Source organism: Phyllopteryx taeniolatus, chromosome 5 (genome assembly GCF_024500385.1).
Source record: "Phyllopteryx taeniolatus isolate TA_2022b chromosome 5, UOR_Ptae_1.2, whole genome shotgun sequence".
Lineage (NCBI taxonomy): Eukaryota > Metazoa > Chordata > Actinopteri > Syngnathiformes > Syngnathidae > Phyllopteryx > Phyllopteryx taeniolatus.
In genome coordinates, this window is record NC_084506.1 from 4,193,696 (window position 1) to 4,212,619 (window position 18,924).

An 18,924-nucleotide genomic window follows, 5' to 3' on the forward strand; every position below is an offset into this window, starting at 1 on the left:
GGGAGGCGGTGTACACCCTGAACTGGTCGCCAGCCAATCGAAGGGCACATACAAACAAACAACCGTGCACACTCACATTCACACCTCCGGGGCAATTTAGAGTCTTCAATCAAAAATAACATATTTCATCGATTTATTCAATGAATAAGACACGACTGTGATCGATTTGGACATTTGAACGAGCTTACATAATGAAGTCAAAAACAAATATTGGAAATAGATAAACATTGTGTCTCTATGAATTACCCGTAAAATGTTGTTGAAGCTTTGTAGGTGGAATTCATTCCCATTCTTGCTTCATGTACAGCTTCAGCTGTTCAACAGTCCGGGGTCTCCGTTGTCGTATTTTACGCTTCATAATGCGCCACACATTTTCAATGGGAGATAGGTCTGGACTGCTGGCAGGCCAGTCTAGTACCCGCATTCTTTTACTACAAAGCCACGCTGTTGTAACACGTGCAGAATGTGGTTTGGCATTGTCTGGCTGAAATAAGCGTCCATGAAAAAGATGTTGCTTGGATGGCAGCATATGTTTCTCCAAAACCTGTATGTACCTTTCAGCATTAATGGTGCCTTCACAGATGTGTAAGTTACCCATGCCATTGGCACTAACACAGCCCCATTTCCTCTTTGGCCCGGAGGACACAACGTCCAGAATTTCCAAAAACAATTTGAAATGTAGACTCGTCGGGCCACAGAACACTTTTCCACTTTGCGTCAGTCCATCTTAGATGAGCTCGGGCCCAGAGAAGCCGGCGGCGTTTCTGGGTGTTGTTGATAAATGGCTTTTGCTTTGCATAATAAGAGTTCCAAGTTGCACTTACGGATGTAGCACCAAACTGTATTTACTGACATACAGTTTTCTGAAGTGTTTCTGAGCCCATGTGGTGATATCCTTTACACAATGTTGGTTTTCGGCCTTGCCGCTTACATGCAGTTATTTCTCCACATTCTCTGAACCTTTTGATGATATTATGGACCTTTTGATGATATTATGGACCTTGCAATTGTACATTGAGGAACATTGTCCTTAAACTGTTCGACTATTTTCTCACGCACTTGTTCACAAAGAGGTGAACCTCGCCCCATCTTTGCTTGTGAATGACTGAGCAATTCAGGGAAGCTCCTTTTATACCCAATCATGGCACTCACCTGTTCCCAATTAGCCTGTTCACATGTGGGACATTCCAAACAGGTGTTTGATGAGCATTCCTCAACTTTCTCAGTTTTTTTTGCCACCTGTCCCAGCTTTTTTGGAGCGTGTTGCAGCCATACAATTCTAAGTTAATGATTATTTGCTAAAAACAATAAAGTTTATCAGTTTGAACATTAAATATCTTGTCTTTGAAGTGTATTCAATTAAATATAGGTTGAACATGATTTGCAAATCATTGTATTCTGTTTTTATTTAACACAACATCCCAACTTCATTGAAATTGGGTTTGTAGAACAAAATTTAACATGGAAACCCGGGTCGATAGCGGGACGGTGGACGACTGGTTAGAGCGTCAGCCTCACAGTTCTGAGGTGCAGGGTTCAATCCCCGTCCCCGCCTGTGTGGAGTTTGCATGTTCTCCCCGTGCCTGCGTGGGTTTTCTCCGGGCACTCCGGTTTCCTCCCACATCCCAAAAACATGCATTAATTGGAGACTCTAAATTGCCCGTAGGCATGACTGTGAGTGCGAATGGTTGTTTGTTTCTATGTTCCCTGCGATTGGCTGGCAACCAGTTCAGGTTGTACCCCGCCTCCTGCCCGATGACAGCTGGGATAGGCTCCAGCACGCCCGCGACCCTAGTGAGGAGAAGCGGCTCAGAAAATGGATGGATGGATGGACCCGGGTCGATGGGTGTGGTGTTTCCCCCCCGCCTCAGTTGGCACAAAAAGCCTCAACATCCCTTCTTCTCTCTGTCGCTCCTCCTGGCTAACATCTCGTCAGCTACGGCGCTCAGCTCCGGCCAAAACCTCCCCCTCCCCCTTCCCTCTTTTTCCATTGTTGCATCACCATGTAGCACAAGCGACCCCGGACCATGACCGAATCGAACATGTTCAATTTAATTGGAGAACTCCTCTATATGCTCCCTATAGAGAAAAACCTTTATGTAGCCTCATGTAAAAAAACAAAACAAAACAAAAAACTAATGTGCACATCTCTACATATGCCCACTTCAACCTCTGATCGCCCAAATATTTTTGATTTTATGGAGGTTAAAGCGTTTTCCTCATCAGAAGACTATCCTGGTGTCCACGCTGTGGTGGCTAAGCGCGGAGCACACACAAACACATATACACACAAACACACATAATATACATCATATATTGTTTTGAAGAATTTATATAGTGTATATAAGGCTACATCAGCGACCTCCGGGTCAATTGGTTGTCATGTTGTCTGGAGAAGTCTCCCAGACATCTTTCAGGTGTTTCCCGGGTCCCAGAGTCGCCGCGACTAATCAGTCTCGGCAGTCTCGACGACTTCTCCACCAGTAAAATTGGGGTTTAAGCTTTATTCGGGATTAGGGCTTAGTCTTGTTTCTGAAAGACAGGTAAAACAACAATAACAAAAGCATAATTGCACCATATGAAAACCAGAGTAACCAATAACCTTTTTACAATAAGATTCCCCTGATATTTTGGGTTCATTTTGACATTGAATTCTTAGCTATAAATGCATTTGAAAAAAAAAAAAAAAAAGTTCACGTGGTACCGATATGTATTTATGTAGATCTTAAGCCTGTGTAATTATGATTATGCTGTGGACTTACTCCTCAAGTTTGAGGCCCCTCAACCCTCGTTCCAATCCTCTCAGTGCTGTCATGTCTTCTTCTCTGAGACTGAAGTCAAAAATCTGCACATAACACCACCAGTATGGCAAGATTTTAATACGAGTACATACAATTGATGATTCTTATTGTTCTTTTTTGTAGTTTGAAAACAGGTTGAGCGTTTCTTTTGTCGGTGTTACCCCATATCTCCACACCATAAGTCAGTTATGGCAATAACAATGAGCAGTATAATGTGGACAATGATTTCTTGTTCAGGACATCCTTGGTTTTGTAAAGTATGCCAATGGTTTTTGACAATTTTCTTTTGATATTTTGTATGTGTGGCTTCCAGCAGCACATCTGCCTCACGGTTCTGAGGATCGGGGTTCGACACACACACGCACGAACGCACACACACACACAGACGCACACACACACACACACACACACACACACACACACACACACAGTGGTGCAAAAAAGTATTAGTAAAAGTAGTAAAAGTATCAGCCACCAATTGTGCAAGTTCTCCCACTTAAAAAGATGAGAGAGGTCTGTAATTTTTATCATAGGTATACCTCACCTATGAGAGACAAAATCAGAATTAAAAAATCCAGAAAATCACATTGTCTGATTTTTAAATAATTTATTAGCAAATTATGGTGGAAAATAAGTATTTGCTCACCTACAAAACAAGTAAGATTTCAGACCTGTAACTTCTTCTTTAAGAGGCTCCTCTGTCTTCCACTCGTTACCTGTATTCATGGCACCTGTTTGAACTCGTTACCAGTATAAAAGTCTCCTGTCCACAACCTCAAACAGACACACTTCAAACTCCAATATGGCCAAGACCAAAGAGCTGTCAAAGGATACCAGAAACAACATTGTAGACCGGCACCAGGGTGGGAAGCCTGAATCTACAATAGGTAAGCAGCTTGGTGTGAAGAAATCAACTGTGGGAGCAATTATTAGAAAATGGAAGACAAACAAGACCACTGATAATCTCCCTCGATCTGGGGCTCCACGCAAGGTCTCACCCCTTGGGGTCAAAATAATCACAAGAACGATGAGCAAAAATCCCAGAACCACACGGGGGGACCTAGTGAATGACCTGCAGAGAGCTGGGACCAAAGTAACAAAGGCTACCATCAGTAACACACTACGCTGCCAGGGACTCAAACTTGTCCCCCTGCTTAAGCCAGTACATGTCCACGCCCGTCTGAAGTTTGCTAGAGAGCATTTGGATGTTCCAGAAGAGGATTGGGAAAATGTCATATGGTCAGATGAAACCAAAATAGAACCTTTTGGTAAAAACTCAACTTATCGCGTTTGGAGGAGAAAGAATGCTAAGTTGCATCCAAAGAACACCATACCTACTGGGAAGCATGGGGATGGAAACATCATGTTTTGGGGCTGTTTTTCTGCAAAGGGACCAGGATGACTGATCCGTGTAAAGGACAGAATGAATGGGGCCATGTATCGTGAGATTTTGAGTGAATACATTGTATTGATAAAGTCAGTTGTTTTTCCATGTCTATTTGGATTTAATAAATCAACATTAAAATCCCCACACAGTATTTGCATTTTTTTTACCATTTGAGTTGCTGAGCATGTCCGCTAGTTTTTCATTAAATAAGTCAAGGCATGATTCTGCTGTTCAGTCTACGCATCTTACAATTACATTTGATGCTTTACTGAAATGTATTTCAAGGGTTAAATATTCCATCATCTACAGTGTTTGTTAGGCATTCAACCCTACTACATCAAAGAGCTTTATCCACATACAGTACATCCATCCGTCCATCCATCCATTTCCTTAACCGCTTATTCCTCACGGCATGCTGGAGCCTATCCCAGCTGACCTCGAGCGAAAGGCGAACTACACCCTGAACTGGTCGCCAGTCAGTCACAGGGCAACACGGACAACCACTCACATTCACACAGTCACTGAGTGGGAACCGAACCCACGCTGCCTGAACCAAAGTCAGGCAAGTGTAGCACTACACCGTCAGTGACACATACAGTACAGTATATTGCAATTCCCCCTACCTTCTGTTCTCCCTATTGATTACAAACAATTCATATCCTTCCTGTCCCATGTCACTTATTTTCTCAGTGGCAAGCCAAGTTGCCATCCATCCATCCATTTTCTACCGCTTATCCGAGGTCGGGTCGCGGGGGTAGTAGCTTTAGCAGGGATGCCCAGACTTCCCTCTCCCCAGCCACTTCATCCAGCTCTTTCGGGGGGATCCCGAGGCGTTCCCAGGCCAGCCAAAGGATGTAGTCTCTCCAGCGTGTCCTGGGTCGTTCCCGGGGTCTCGTCCCGGTGAGACGTGCCCGGAACACCTCACCAGGGAGGCGTCCGGGAGGCATCCGAATCAGATCTGGCTCCTCTCGATGTGGAGGATACCTGTGTGAGCATGTACCCTGTTGGGACTGCTTGACCCGAATCTGCATTCCAAACGACAAGGAACCCTGGAAACCTTCCTGCATCCATGATGATACCATATGTGACTTCCATGACATCACAGTCAAAGAAAAGAATTGTACCCTCTCCAGCAAGGAACAAATGATGCCAGGGACACTCTATGGACCTTCAGAGAGAGAGTCAGGAAAAGGTACAGGTTAAAGGAGCTCCAACAGACTCGACCTGCCTCCGATACATTCATAAGTCCCTCAACCTCTGCTTTTGGAACCTTGGTGCTCTATGTCAACGTCACTACCATGTCATAACATCAATGACAGAATCTCATCTCATCGTCCAGTAGGTAGCACAAGTAGGGCACGATATTTAAAAACCACAATAACGGATTACAAAAATGTGATCCGTGAACTGTGGCTTAATGAATCTTTGAACTGGGTATGGGCAAGATCAATACGTCACCTTACAGGCCCCCCTGTCGCTCCTCGGGCCTGGTTCCTCCTCTTCTCTCCGTTCCTTGCATCCCGCGGCGGTCGCCTCTTCCTCTTCCCGTGGGGGAGCCGGGCGGTCCCCTGCGGGCTGTGGGGACTGCTGTGTGGTTCTCTTCCCTGCCTGGTTTGGGGTGGGGGCACCTGCCACACTCATGGGCGGGTAGTGGGTGATCTGTCCATACTAAAAACGGAGTCTGAGTCGGAGTCGGAGTCTTCTAGCCAGTGCCTCCACTCCACCAAAGCCACCTTGACAGCCAGCAGTTCACGGTCACCTATGTCATAATTTCTCTCGGCTGGAGTCAGTTTTTTAGAAAGATAAGCACAAGGATGTGACTTACCATCCTTGAGACATTTCTGGGAGAGCACTGCTCCTATTCCGGCATCAGACACATCAACTTCCACAACAAACTGCTGTTTGGGATCTGGCAAAGTGAGGACGGGACCGGAGGTAAAGCTCGATTTTAGTTTCTGTAAAGCTGACTGACAAACCGGGTTACACACAAAGGGTCTGTGTGGCGAGGTAAGATCATGCAAAGGTGAGGCTATTGAACTGAAATTTCTAATGAGCTTTCTGTAGAAATTTGTGAACCCTAAGAACCTTTGTACATCCTTGCGTGACGTGGGAGTGGGCCAATTAGTCACCGCATCAACTTTGCAAGGGCCCATTTTGACTTCACCTTGAGCCAGCACGAAACCCAGAAAAGAAATGGACGTCTTGTGGAACTTACATTTCTCAGCCTTGACATATAGTTAATTCTGCAGTAACCGCTGCAACACAGAGCGGAATAATGTGAGTCTCCTCATCGAGGGAGAATATCAAAATATCGTCCAAATATACAAAAATATACACATTCAACATGTCACGCAAGACATCATTGACAAAGTTTTGGAAAACAGCTGGAGCGTTAGTGAGTCCAAAAGGCATCACCAAATACTCATAATGTCCCGTTGGTGTGTTGAATGCTGTTTTCCATTCACCCCCCTCCCTTATCCTGACTAGATGATACGGATTTCTTAAGTCCAGTTTGGTGAAAACCTTGGCTCCCTCCAGGAACTCAAAGGCGGTGGAGATGAGAGGAAGAGGGTACCTGTTTTTCACAGTTATTTCATTGCGACCCTGGTAATCGATACAGGGTCGCAGGGTCTTGTCCTTCTTGTCCACAAAGAAAAATCCTGCTCCCGCAGGGGATGAAGATGGGCAAATGATCCCGCCTGCCAGTGATTCTTCGACATACTCCTTCATAGCCTTGTGTTCTGGCGCTGAAAGAGAGAACAACCTCCCCCATTGAGGTGTGGTTCCAGGCAGCAAGTCAACTGCACAGTCATAAGGTCTTCCTTATATGATATTTAGACTCACCGCTCCCGTGCCCTTGTTACCGGCACTGGCAACTTTGACATGACAGTTGCTCACGGAATGACCCAACTGCCCGCAGTGAAGCACCGCCCTTCCCTCAGCCGGCGTTGATGTTCCTCAGGGGAGAGACGGAACCTGCCCAGTTGCATGGGTTCATCCGTGGTGACGCTAGCCAGTGGATTGAGTCTGGTACCAGGGGATCTGCCTCGGTTTGGCTGGTTCCGCTGATCTCTATCCAGCTATCCAAAAGCCTTTTGTCGATCTTTATGGCGAGAGCGATGATTGTCCCCAAGTCGGTCGGCAGGTCGAGTGGGACCAAATGATCTTTGACGGCGGGGGATAGTCCTTGAAAGAATGCATCGTGTAGTGCCCTGTTATTCCACTGACTCTCAGCTGCTAGAATGCAAAACTCAATCGCGTAATCTGACACCCTGCGCTTGCCTTATTGTAAGGTGACAAGGGAGCAAGCTGCCTCACGATCTGGTGTGGAATACTGAAAAACTTGCTCCATAGTCTTTACAAAAGAAGCCCACGAATGACACGCGGCGGAATTGTGGCTCCATTCAGCAGTAGCCCACGCCTCCGCATGGCCAGTCAGGTGGGAAATGACAAAAACGATCTTTTCCCGCTCGGTGGGGAAGGAGGCTGCCTGCAGCTCAAAGTGGAGTTCGTACTGAGTGATGAACAGCTTAATATTCCCAGAATCTCCAGAGAACCTCTCCGGTCGAGAGAGCCGTGGTCAGACAGCAGCGGAGGTGGCAGGTGGCGGCATGGTGACTGATTGGAAACGATGGTACAGTGGCGGCATCGGGTGCTGTGCCAGCTGGTTCCTTCTTATGAACCATATTCATTAGAACTTCAAACTGTGAGGCCACCTGTCTCATCATAGTGTCCTGATGCTCTGACAGTCCCTTTAGATGAAGGTGGAGTGCAGCAAACTGCTCATCCTCTTCGAGATGCGTTGACCCTGCGCTTGAAGAGCTTTGCCCACCGGGTCTGAGTCTGCTGGGTCCATGTTATGGCCAGTTTGTTCTGTCAGGAACGGAACAAAGGACAGGACCCAAAATGCACGACTCCAATTCAAATGGACAGTTCAAAAAGGTTTGTCATGAACGGAATAATGAGTAAATGTTACACATGCATGTACTGTTTAAAAAGTTCATCATTTGAGCTGTCCTCTGGAGCTGAGAGGGGTAAGTGTTGGGCGACAAGTTCCTTAAAACTGAAAGTCGTCTCCATAGTAACACAGGAAACACTGTGCGCTGAAATAGATGCATAGGGAAGTGGATGTAAGGTCTCTTGCCCTTTTAAGGTAGTCCATGTTTTGATAGTTATCCTGCTAGATTTAGCCTTTTAAGGATACAAACAAGGGTGAATCGACTGGTTCTGTAACGCCCTTGGCATCGGCAGTCCTATAAATGCGGAATACTCCTGCATTTTAACTCTCTTTGTTCCCGTCGGTTAGCGGCAAGGATGTTGACTTAGAAGCTGTTTACTATTTGCTATTGCTGTTTACTATTTCTAATGTCAAGAAGTACATATGGTTGTTTTTGGAGCACATCTGTGATGTCTTTTGTTTGAGTATGTTTTCTTTTGTAATATTGCAACAACACCAACAATCGTGATGACTTTGGTCATGATAATTGTGATATGAAATGTTCATATTGTTTCATCTTTACATGTGCTATACCTTTGTGTTTTCAAGAATATGGTGGGACTTGTGACTATTCGGGATGACTGCAATACCTTGCTGTACATGGTACCTCAGCAATACCTGTGGAAAATAACATGGTTACATCAAAATTTTATCATACATTCCCATAAAAATATTATACACCAAGCTGACCTGTGCAGGGCTGCGTTTGTATTTCCTTGCTATATCTGCAATTAATAGGTCATCTCGGAGTTGATGTGGATCGTTGTCTTTTCTGTATTTAATAAGATTAAAAGAACAACAGAAAAGTAAACAGTTCTCTTTGTATAACAATGAAGGCAGGTGTCCTGAGAAGCCATTTCTTCGCACAGTAAACTGAAGGAGACTTTTTGTTGGGTGTACTAAGTTTTCAATCATCACAAGCATTTTTTATGGGACCAGCTGTAAAGCCTTTGAACACGATTTTATTCATCAGTCTATGTCCAAGACTTAAAATGATGCCTTACAATGGTGGTGATCTTGCAGGTGAGCCAAATGGGTTGTGAGCTGTCATGGCAATTTTCCTGGATTTACAGAACTCAATCAGCTCAGGCTGTGTCAGGTGTGGATGTAACTCCACCTAGCTCAACAGAAATAAACGGATTCAATATAGCTCATTGAAAGTCCACTAAAATATAGCCATTCCTGATGTACCTGATTGACTACAGGAGGTACTTTGCAAAAAGGAAGAAGTCTCTTCAACTGCATAATATTGAAGTTGGATACACCGATGCTCCTTACTTTACCTGAAGCTTGCAGTGCTTCCATTCCCTAAAAACAGGACAAATTCAGGAAAGGTTTTGATGAGAAACAAATGTTTTATTTTGCATTCCTACTTGACTTGACTTGTACTAAGTACGACGTATGAAAATACTTTGTAGCAGGACTTGTCTGGTTGGCCTATTCTAAACATATACAGTACACGCGTACTGTATATTGATTGTAAACAGAACGTCTCAATTTTTCAGAAAAAAAAAAAAAAAAAAAAGCATTGCGCCATTAAATATTTCCTTTGATATTTTAAATGTTGGGAAAAGGCACGTGCAGTGTACATGCAGGCAAATAGCAAAGTGTTCTTACCCGCCATACATCTCTACAGTCAATTTCTGAAGTTTCAATGTGCCCATCCTTCCTTTGGAAATGTTCCTCACCCATTTTCTACGGAGAAATTACAGGGAATTTCCATTTACATTTAATGTTCACAATACAGTAGCTTTACCCTTTTCCTCATTTCCAACAATCGCTCAAATTTCAGTTAAATTCACAGTTATCTGTTTTGATGCCCCTTATTACATACAGTAGTTAATAGTTAATCTATTCTGTTAACTCAGAAAGTGTTGATAGGCATGTTCGATCTTTTTTCCTAATATTACACAATACACATCTATTCATATTCTGCTTTAAATTGTAGCCTCAGGCAAAAGATATTCTGAGATTTTGCATGACAAAAATTGGTCTCATTAATAACTACCTTGAGTCCAAAAGGGATATGCATGAGGTAGAGATCCAGGTAATCCAGCTGGAGGTCTGTCAAGGATTTATTGAGGCACAGTGGGATGTCTTCTGGTTTATAATGGGTACACCACAACTAAGGAAAAGTGCCAGACAGAAGGATTAACATTAAAAGTGAGGAAAATAAACACTTAAAAGGCTTAACTTAAAATGTATTTAAAATATAAACATACATGCCATTTGCTCATACTGCTTTAAAGTATACACCAAAAAAAAAAAAATATTAAATTAAAAAAAAATAATAATAATATATATATATATATATATATATATATATATATATATATATATATATATATATATATATATATATATATATTCTGCATATTCATAATATAAAATGAATAGTGATATTGAAAAAAAAAAAATACATCAAGTGATCTTACTAATTATGGCGTTAGTATTTAAAATGTTTAATTAACTCCAAAATGGCGAAAAAGGTAAATATTAGTTTACACATTGGCGCTGCTCCAGCACATCCATTCACAGGCCACCCACCTTACTGACAATAAACATGTCTTGGCGTCTGATGATGCCCTGCTGTATCTTTGAGCGGACAGCCTTGCCAATCTCCACGTCATTGCCATAACAGAAGGCAGTGTCAATGTGGCGATACCCAGCAGCAATGGCAGCTTCTACTGCACCCTGAAGTGAGGTATGGGGAAGATCGGAGGGCTGCAAGTATATTTAAAGTCAGCATTATTTTAAATTTTCTTCCACCAGTATTGGAATAAACTCCACATTTAATGTAGTTGCAGATCAAGAAGTATGCCTTGAGTATAAAATATTCCTACAGTATATTACAGGTTTATACACGATTATTTCTTTTGTTGCTGAATGCCCTATTAAACATTTATACATGCAGTTGAGGTATTAGGTCTATGATAGTCTTAAGTCTCAACTTCTTCATCAATCCGAACGAAAGGTGACAACACATTTGAGCTTGGTGTCCACAACATCCAAGGGGCATAGTCAGCTTCCAATTGTCTGTATTGGATTTTTTTTGTCCAATCAGATTTCAGCTTCTATGTGTTGCCATGTCAATGTAATCTGCCCGGGGGCTTCAGAATCTCGACCACTGGCGCAGCACACACTATAAAGACATTATAAACAATGGGTATATTTCTTGACCAATCGAGTGTCAGATTCACCACTTTCACATCACTCTTTGCCTTCAATCTGGTGCAGAGTCGTGGCTGAATTTTCCCATCCTCTGATTAGTTGATCACAACGAACTCATCACACAGAGTGTCCTGCCTTGAACTCAATGAGATTCATTGGAATTCGCACAGGTGCCTTAAAGACGGATGAATATTGGATATGATTAAAAATTAATATCAAAGCGTGACTTTTCAATAAAAAATGGCCATTGTGAGGACAGTGCATATGGTATGTTTCAACAAGGGTTTATTCGCTTCACTACTAGATCAGCAACAACTTGCTAGTTGTGACTGCTAGCTACAGGTAGCTCTGACTACCCAAAACAACTATAGGAGGAGCAAATGATTATTATTCAAATAAGATTAATTGACTCGCTCTCTCTATGCATAATTACATTGCATTTTACTACATTATTTTGTGCCGTGATAGTGGTGTAATTAAGATTTGGCTTTGGACACTTAAGCCCCCACTGAAGGCCCGTGTCCAAAATGCAATGCATGCCACTGATATACAGTAGGTATACAGTTGCATGAAAATGCATGTGAACCCTGTGGAAAATGATTGAATGATTGATTGACTGAAAAAAAAGAAGTTTTGACTTTTCTATTGTAAAGAAGCAGTGCCCAATGTGAACCATGTCTCGCACAAAAGAACACCTTTGATTAAGAATTGTTAACTTGGATGAAGGTGAAGGTCACAAAAGTATCTCGAAAATCTTTGATGTTTATCAGTCAATGGTAAGACAGATTGTCTATAAATGGACAAAGTTCAGCACAGTTGCTACTCGAGGAGCGGCTCTGACTGCAAGAGCACAGGGCTGAATGCACAATGAGGTGATAAAAAATCCTGTCATCTGTTCAAGACAGAAATTGTTGGCACATGCTAAAAACTCTGCTGACAAATCCAGGACAGGTAAAACATTAAACAAGAATGGATGTAATTGGAGGACACCACAAAGGAAGCCACTTCTGTCCAGTTTGAAGTTTACAAAGCAGCACATGGATGTTCCGCAGTGCTACTGACATACTATTGGAAGCTGGAGCTCAAATGGCGTGCAACAAAACTTGAGGTCTTCTGTAGGCATGGGACGACAGTTTACTGAAATAAAAACAAGGCTAAGGCTGATACCCGTCTGGCGACCCTCTCGCATACAGGATTCTGCTCCGACTGACCGAGCCAGGTCCTGAGGCAGACCCACTTTCCCAAAGGGCGGATACCTTTTCTCTTCAAATGGACTCATGCCATTTTAATGAACATTGTACAGCATCTTTGGCATTCAGTTAAAATACACGCATGCCTGTTTACCCACATACTATGTGATAAATATTGCCCACTGGACTTCCATTGCAATCTGGTCATCCTGAAAGGGGGATCCCTCCATCTGCGGTCCCTTCTCAAGGTTTCTTCCCTTCTCCCCAAATGTTTTTTTTCCCACTTGCCTAATTGGGGGGTTTAGTTCAGGGGATGTCATCAAGCTTTGTCAACTGTGGGCCTGTGAAGCCCTTTGAGAACTAACCTGTAATTAAGGGCTGTTCAAATAAACTTGACTTGACTATTGATCCAATTCAATCCATCCATCCATTTTCTGTACCGCTTATCGTCACTCGGGTCGCGGGCATGCTGGAGCCTATCCCAGCTATCTTCGGGCAAGAGGTAGGATACACCCTGAACTGGTCGCCAGCCAATCGCAGGGTACATATAAACAAACAACCATTCGCGCATGCATTCACACCTACGGGCAATTTAGAGTCCTCAATCAACCCACCATGCATGTTTTTGGGATGTGGGAGGAAACCGGAGTGCCTGGAGAAAACCCACGCAGGCACGGGGAGAACATGCAAACTCCACACAGGCGGGGCTTGATTTGAACTCCGGTCCTCAGAACTGTGAGGCGGATGTACTATCCAGTCGTCCACCGTGCCGCCAGGATAAAAACAATGAAATCAAATATAATGAGATGAAAACTACATAAAATGAAATGGGAAAAATCCAAATAAAACAAAATGCAATGCCCGCACAACACCTACATCGACACCTACAACACCTAGAGGACTGGAAGAAACCGGTTTTATCAGGGAAACATGGAAGGTGGGGTGAATCCGGAGAGAGGCAGGAAGCTTAAGGCATACCGCACATGGATTTTACCACAGCCACAATCTCTGTTTCAAACGCTCCACCATCATTCCAGTCCCCAAGAAACCTGCAATCTCGGGTCTGAATGACTACAGGGCTGTCGCTTTGACATCTGTGGTCATGAAGTCCTTTGAACGTCTGGTGCTGGACCACCTCAAGAGTGTCACAGGTCCCCTGCTGGACCCCCTGCAGTTTGCCTACCAAGCGAACAGATCTGCGGATGATGCAGTCAACATGGGACTGCACTTCATCCTAGAACACCTCGACAGTGCAGGGACCTACGCGAGGATCCTGTTCGTGGACTTCAGCTCAGCGTTCAACACCATCATCCCTGAACTCCTTTCATCCAAGCTTCTCCAGCTCAGCGTCTCACCTGCCATCTGCCAGTGGATTTAGAGCTTTCTGACGGGCAGGACACAGCAGGTCAGGCTGGGGGAGGCCACCTCATCCACACGCAGTATCAGCACTGGGGCGCCCCAAGGTTGTGTCCTCTCTCCGCTGTTCTCTCTCTACACGAACGACTGCACCTCAGCGAACCCGACTGTCAAACTCCTGAAGTTTGCAGATGACACCACTGTCATCGGCCTCATCAAGGACGGTGACGAGTCTGCATATCGACAGGAAGCGGAGTGGCTGGAGCTGTGGTGCGGCCGTCACAACCTGGAGCTGAACACGATCAAGACTGTAGAGATGATCGTGGACTTCAGGAGGCATCCTTCGCCACAGCTGCCCCTCACGTTGTCCAGCTGCCTTGTGTCAACCGTCGAGACCTTCAAGTTCCTGGGAATTACAATCTCTCAGGACCTGAAGTGGGCGACCAACATCAACTCCGTCCTCAAAAAGGCCCAGCAGAGGATGTACTTCCTGCGGCTTCTGAGAAAGCACGGCCTGCCACCGGAGCTGCTGAGACAGTTCTACACAGCGGTCATCGAATCAGTCCTGTGTTCTTCCATCACAGTCTGGTTTGGTGCTGCTACAAAAAAGGACAAACTCCGACTGCAACGGACAATCAAAACTGCTGAAAGGATTGTCGTACCCCCCTACCCACCCTTGAGGACTTGCACGCTGCCAGAACTAAGACAAGGGCGTGCAAAATCCTCTTGGACTCATTCACTTAAACATAACCAGTGCATGACGTTCATCGCTCGCTCACATTTTGTGACCACAAGCTTCACAATTTCATCCACAGTTACAATATAAATTACAAATATAGTGAAGTATTAACTTCAAAAACACCCAAAAATTATACTTTAAATATATTTATATATATTTGTATGCGTTACTTAGTAACGCGTTACCGGCAACACTGGTTACAAAATGCAACATCCTGTATACTTTATAGTCTGAGTTGAGTGGATGGGTACCAAAGTGAAGTGGACAAGTACTTGATTATTAATTGCAGAAATTATGTCACAACGACAGCTATTCCAAATCCACCTGTTTTGCAAGCCTTATGCAGTTTATTGCCTTTTGCATTCAATCGACATATACTGTATGTCAAACTTAAACCATGCCACAGACTCATTTTGACCTATGTTATGCATAAAAAAGTAGAAAATTGGTGATTTTGATGGAATGGGACATTTAAAGTCTATTATAGTAGCCATCCATTCATTTTCTGTACCGCTTATCCTCACTAGGGTCGCGGACGTGCTGGAGCCTATCCCGCGATAGGCAGGGTACACCCCTGAACTGGACACCAGCCGATTGCAGGGCACATATAGATAAACAACCATTTGCACTCACATTCACACCTACAGGCAAATGAGAGTCTTCAATTAACCAGTACAGTATAAATAAGGCAAAATGAAGGGTATCGTGTAAAATGTCCAACTCTTGGTACAGCTCACAAATGTCCATCTCACAACAGTGTATGCAGACATGCACACAATCTATACGCGAAGGAAAGAAAATAATTCAGCAAATGTTTTGATACAAATAACACATGCACCGAGAAAGCAAGGCAATGACAAATGCGCATGCTTTCTGTTGAGCGCAAGTTAAGGTTACCTTCCATGTCCCCAGACCCAACAGTGGCATTTCTGAACCATCATTCAGCTCTATAAACCTGGACACTTGTGATTCTTCTCTGTAGGTCATTTAACTGGCAGTTGTATGGCTCCACATACTGTACACTACAGTCAAAAGCTGCCTTCTTTCTTGTTGCTACTGCTGAGGCTATATCCTTCTGCTTTCTTGGCCGACGTCACTTCACTTTTTGTTTAGCAAACCTCTTTGCTACAGCTCAACATTATACAATATACTTTATCTGCCTTATCTGCAGAGTTAATAATTGCACAATACCATGCATACACTCAGTGTGTGTTTCAGCACATTACAAAGGTTACTCTTCACTCTGAATTACTAACAGGATTTGAACCAAAAAAAAGGAAATTTCTATGTTCAAAAAGGAGTAGCACAAAGAAAACAAAACTTATCGACTCCTACCCCGAGCTCTACTTCCTTATAATCCCATAGAACATCAATATTGCGCTATAATAATATGACAATATAATAACAATATGTCAGAAATATTAATATATACATGTCCTTATCCCTTTATACAGTACATTGACAATAATACAAGTGATTATATCAGTAAGAGCAGTATCTTGGATTTTAATAAGAAGAAAAGAAGATCAACTACATCAAACATAAGCAACCATTACAAACACCTAAATCTTTATAATATACTGTATATCCATCCATCCATCCATCCATCCATTTTCTGTACCGCTTATCCTCACTAGGGTCGCGGGCGTGCTGGAGCCTATCCCAGCTATCATCGGGCAGGAGGCGGGGTACACCCTGAACTGGTTGCCAGCCAATCGCAGGGCACATACAAACAAACAACTGTCATGAGTGTGTGTTCCGGGTTTTGTCTCCCCCCCTGTTTCACACACACCTGCGAGAGCGATGAGAGTGAAACCCTTTGGTTTTGGTTTTCAGGGTATCAAAATGTCGTCCAAATAGACAAAAACATTAACATTCAACATGTCACGCAGGACATCATTGGACTTGGAAAAGACATCTTTAATATCCTGGTAACAGGTGTGCACTTGAGATAAATCAGGATCCCCAGATGGGGTCTGTGGATTGTCCTTAGAAACATAGCCCTGAACATCACATGGCGGCTTGAAACAGTTCCGGGCGCAATTGCTGCCCCATGACATAACCTGCCCAGAGGACCACTCAATGTGGGGGTTATGTAATTTCAACCATGGGTTCCCTAAGATAAGGTCATGATTCATGGAGTCAAAAACATGAAAACTAATGCGTTCCGAGTGAGAATTAGGAAATGTCAATGTGAGTGTTTGGGTGCGGTGAGTGATCTTGCCCATAAAACTGCCGTCTGGAGCATAGTTGTTGCGGTGGCGTTTTATTTCAAAGTTTCTAAGGTGCATACGTCTAACAAGGAGGGAGTTAAGTAAGTTAGCGTCAGAACCAGAGTCAATTAATACAGGTGTATGAATTTCTTGATCAGGAGAGCATAGTGTCACTTTCGGAAGAACCCGTGTAGGGTCTTCCTTAATGAAATTCAGACTCACCTCTCCCGTGCCCTTGCTACCGGCATCGGCAACTTTGACGTGACAGTTGCTCACGGAATGACCCAACTGACCGCAGTAGAAGCACCGCCCTTCCCTCAGCCGGCGTTGACGTTCCTCAGGGGAGAGACGGAACCTGCCCAGTTGCATGGGTTCCTCCGTGGGGACGCTAGTCAGTGGGTTGAGACCGGAACCAGGGGATCTGCCTTGGTTTGGCTGGTCACCGAGGCTCGTCCTCCAAGTGCGCGGTGACGCAGCCCTCCGCCGATCTCCATCCAGCTCGCGATCCAAAAGCCTCTTGTCGATTTTTACGGCGAGAGCGATGAGAGTGTCCACAGTTCCAGCGGCATTGACCTTGGTGAGACGCTGCAGGAGGACCTGGGAGCGAGCCCGCCATATGCTGCTGCGCCAGGGGCGGTCCTACAAAGCCGCTGCTGACCGTCGGAGGACACCGGCCCCGAACTACAAAGTGGGTCAGCGAGTTTGGCTCTGGACCAAACATATTCCACTCCGGGTGGAGTCCAAGAAGCTCGCTCCCAGGTTCGTGGGGCCCTTCCCCATCACAAAGATCATCAACCCTGTCACCCTGAAGCTGAGGCTCCCAAGGTCAATGCGGGTCCACCCTGCTTTTCACGTCAGCCTACTCAAGCCAGCCCGGGAGTCCCCTCTGGTCCCGCCTTCCAGGCCCCCTCCTCCCCCCCGGTTTGTGGATGGAGGCCCTGTCTTCTCTGTGAAGCGGCTGTTGTCGTCTCGTCGGAGGGGGAGGGGGTTTCAATATCTGGTGGACTGGGAGGGCTATGGGCCTGAGGAACGTTCATGGGTGCCATCTGCATTTATCACGGATGATTCGCTCATTCGGGACTTCCACGTTGCGCATCCAGGGGCCCCAGGGCCGTCTGGGGCCGGCTGTTAAGGGTGGGGGGGGGGGGGGGGGTACTGTCATGGGTGTGTGTTCCGGGTTTTGTCTTCCCCCCTGTTTCACACACACCTGCTCCTGTGAGCATCTTCACCACCTGTGCCTCGTTCACCCTAATTACCTATTGTATGTAACCTCGTGTCTCATTCCGTCTCGTTGCCAGTTCGTTGTACCTTGTCGTCGCGTTCCAGCATTCCTTGTTTCCACGTCACAGACTCACAGTAACATTTGACCCTGTTCCGATTATCGACCTTGCCTCTTTGCCTCATGTTTTTGGATACTGTTGCCTTTCTTGGATTGCCTGCCTGTGTACCGACCTATGCCCGCCTATTCAACCTCTCTTTTTGGAAACTGTCCATTTGTTTTGGAGTCATGCATTTTTGGGTCCTATCCTCTGTTCCGTTCATGACAACAACCATTTGCACTCACATTCACACCTACGGGCAATTTAGAGTCGTCAATTAACCTAGCATGCATGTTTTTGGGATGTAGGAGGAAACCGGAGTGCCCGGAGAAAACCCACGCAGGCACGGGAAGAACATGCAAACTCCACACAGGCGGGGCCGGGGATGGACACATTGTCTTTAGACACTGTCAGGAGTGGGATTTTGAACCCACGCCTCCATAGAGACTGCAACCTGAATGCAGAGCCTCGGACCGCTCGGCCATCCTGACAGTTCTGTATATACATATAAATATAAAAATATCCATCCATCCATCCATCCATTTTCTACCGCTTATCCAAGGTCGGGTCGCGGGGACAGCAGCTTTAGCAGAGCCGCCCAGACTTCCCTCTCCCCAGTCACTTCATCCAGCTCTTCCAGGAGGATCCCGAGGCGTTCCCAGGCCAGTCTCTCCAGCGTGTCCTGGGTCGTCTCCTGGGTTTTCTCCCAGTGGGACGTGCCCGGAACTCCTCACCAGGGAATCCGATGCCC

The 18,924-nt window shown here is 44.9% G+C and overlaps 1 protein-coding gene and 1 non-coding gene across 6 annotated transcripts; both read right to left on the reverse strand.

The window, feature by feature from the left end:
- Nucleotides 1-2,314: 2,314 nt before the first annotated feature.
- Nucleotides 2,315-15,798, reverse strand: zgc:56622 (uncharacterized protein LOC326033 homolog). Of its 5 annotated transcripts, none has more exons than XR_009788762.1 (11): nt 15,539-15,798; nt 10,733-10,909; nt 10,194-10,310; nt 9,803-9,880; nt 9,377-9,493; nt 9,190-9,302; nt 8,876-8,957; nt 8,720-8,803; nt 7,033-8,291; nt 5,647-6,935; nt 2,763-2,845 (listed from the first exon to the last, which is right to left on the reverse strand). XR_009788762.1 is itself a non-coding variant. In XM_061775252.1 (10 exons), exons 1-10 carry the CDS (start codon nt 15,626-15,628, stop codon nt 2,514-2,516), a joined length of 960 nt encoding a protein of 319 aa, XP_061631236.1. In that variant the 5' UTR covers nt 15,629-15,795; the 3' UTR covers nt 2,315-2,513. The 5 variants fall into 5 exon arrangements, 2 of the variants coding, with proteins under 2 accessions (XP_061631236.1, XP_061631237.1); XR_009788761.1 differs by having other exon boundaries at nt 5,647-5,921; nt 6,014-8,291; XM_061775252.1 differs by lacking the exons at nt 5,647-6,935; nt 7,033-8,291 and adding an exon at nt 2,315-2,532 and having other exon boundaries at nt 15,539-15,795.
- Nucleotides 15,799-18,581: 2,783 nt separating this feature from the next.
- trnal-cag (transfer RNA leucine (anticodon CAG)) lies at nt 18,582-18,664 on the reverse strand. Its single transcript has one exon. It is a non-coding gene; the product is annotated as a tRNA-Leu (tRNA).
- Between the last annotated feature and the right edge of the window lie 260 nt (nt 18,665-18,924).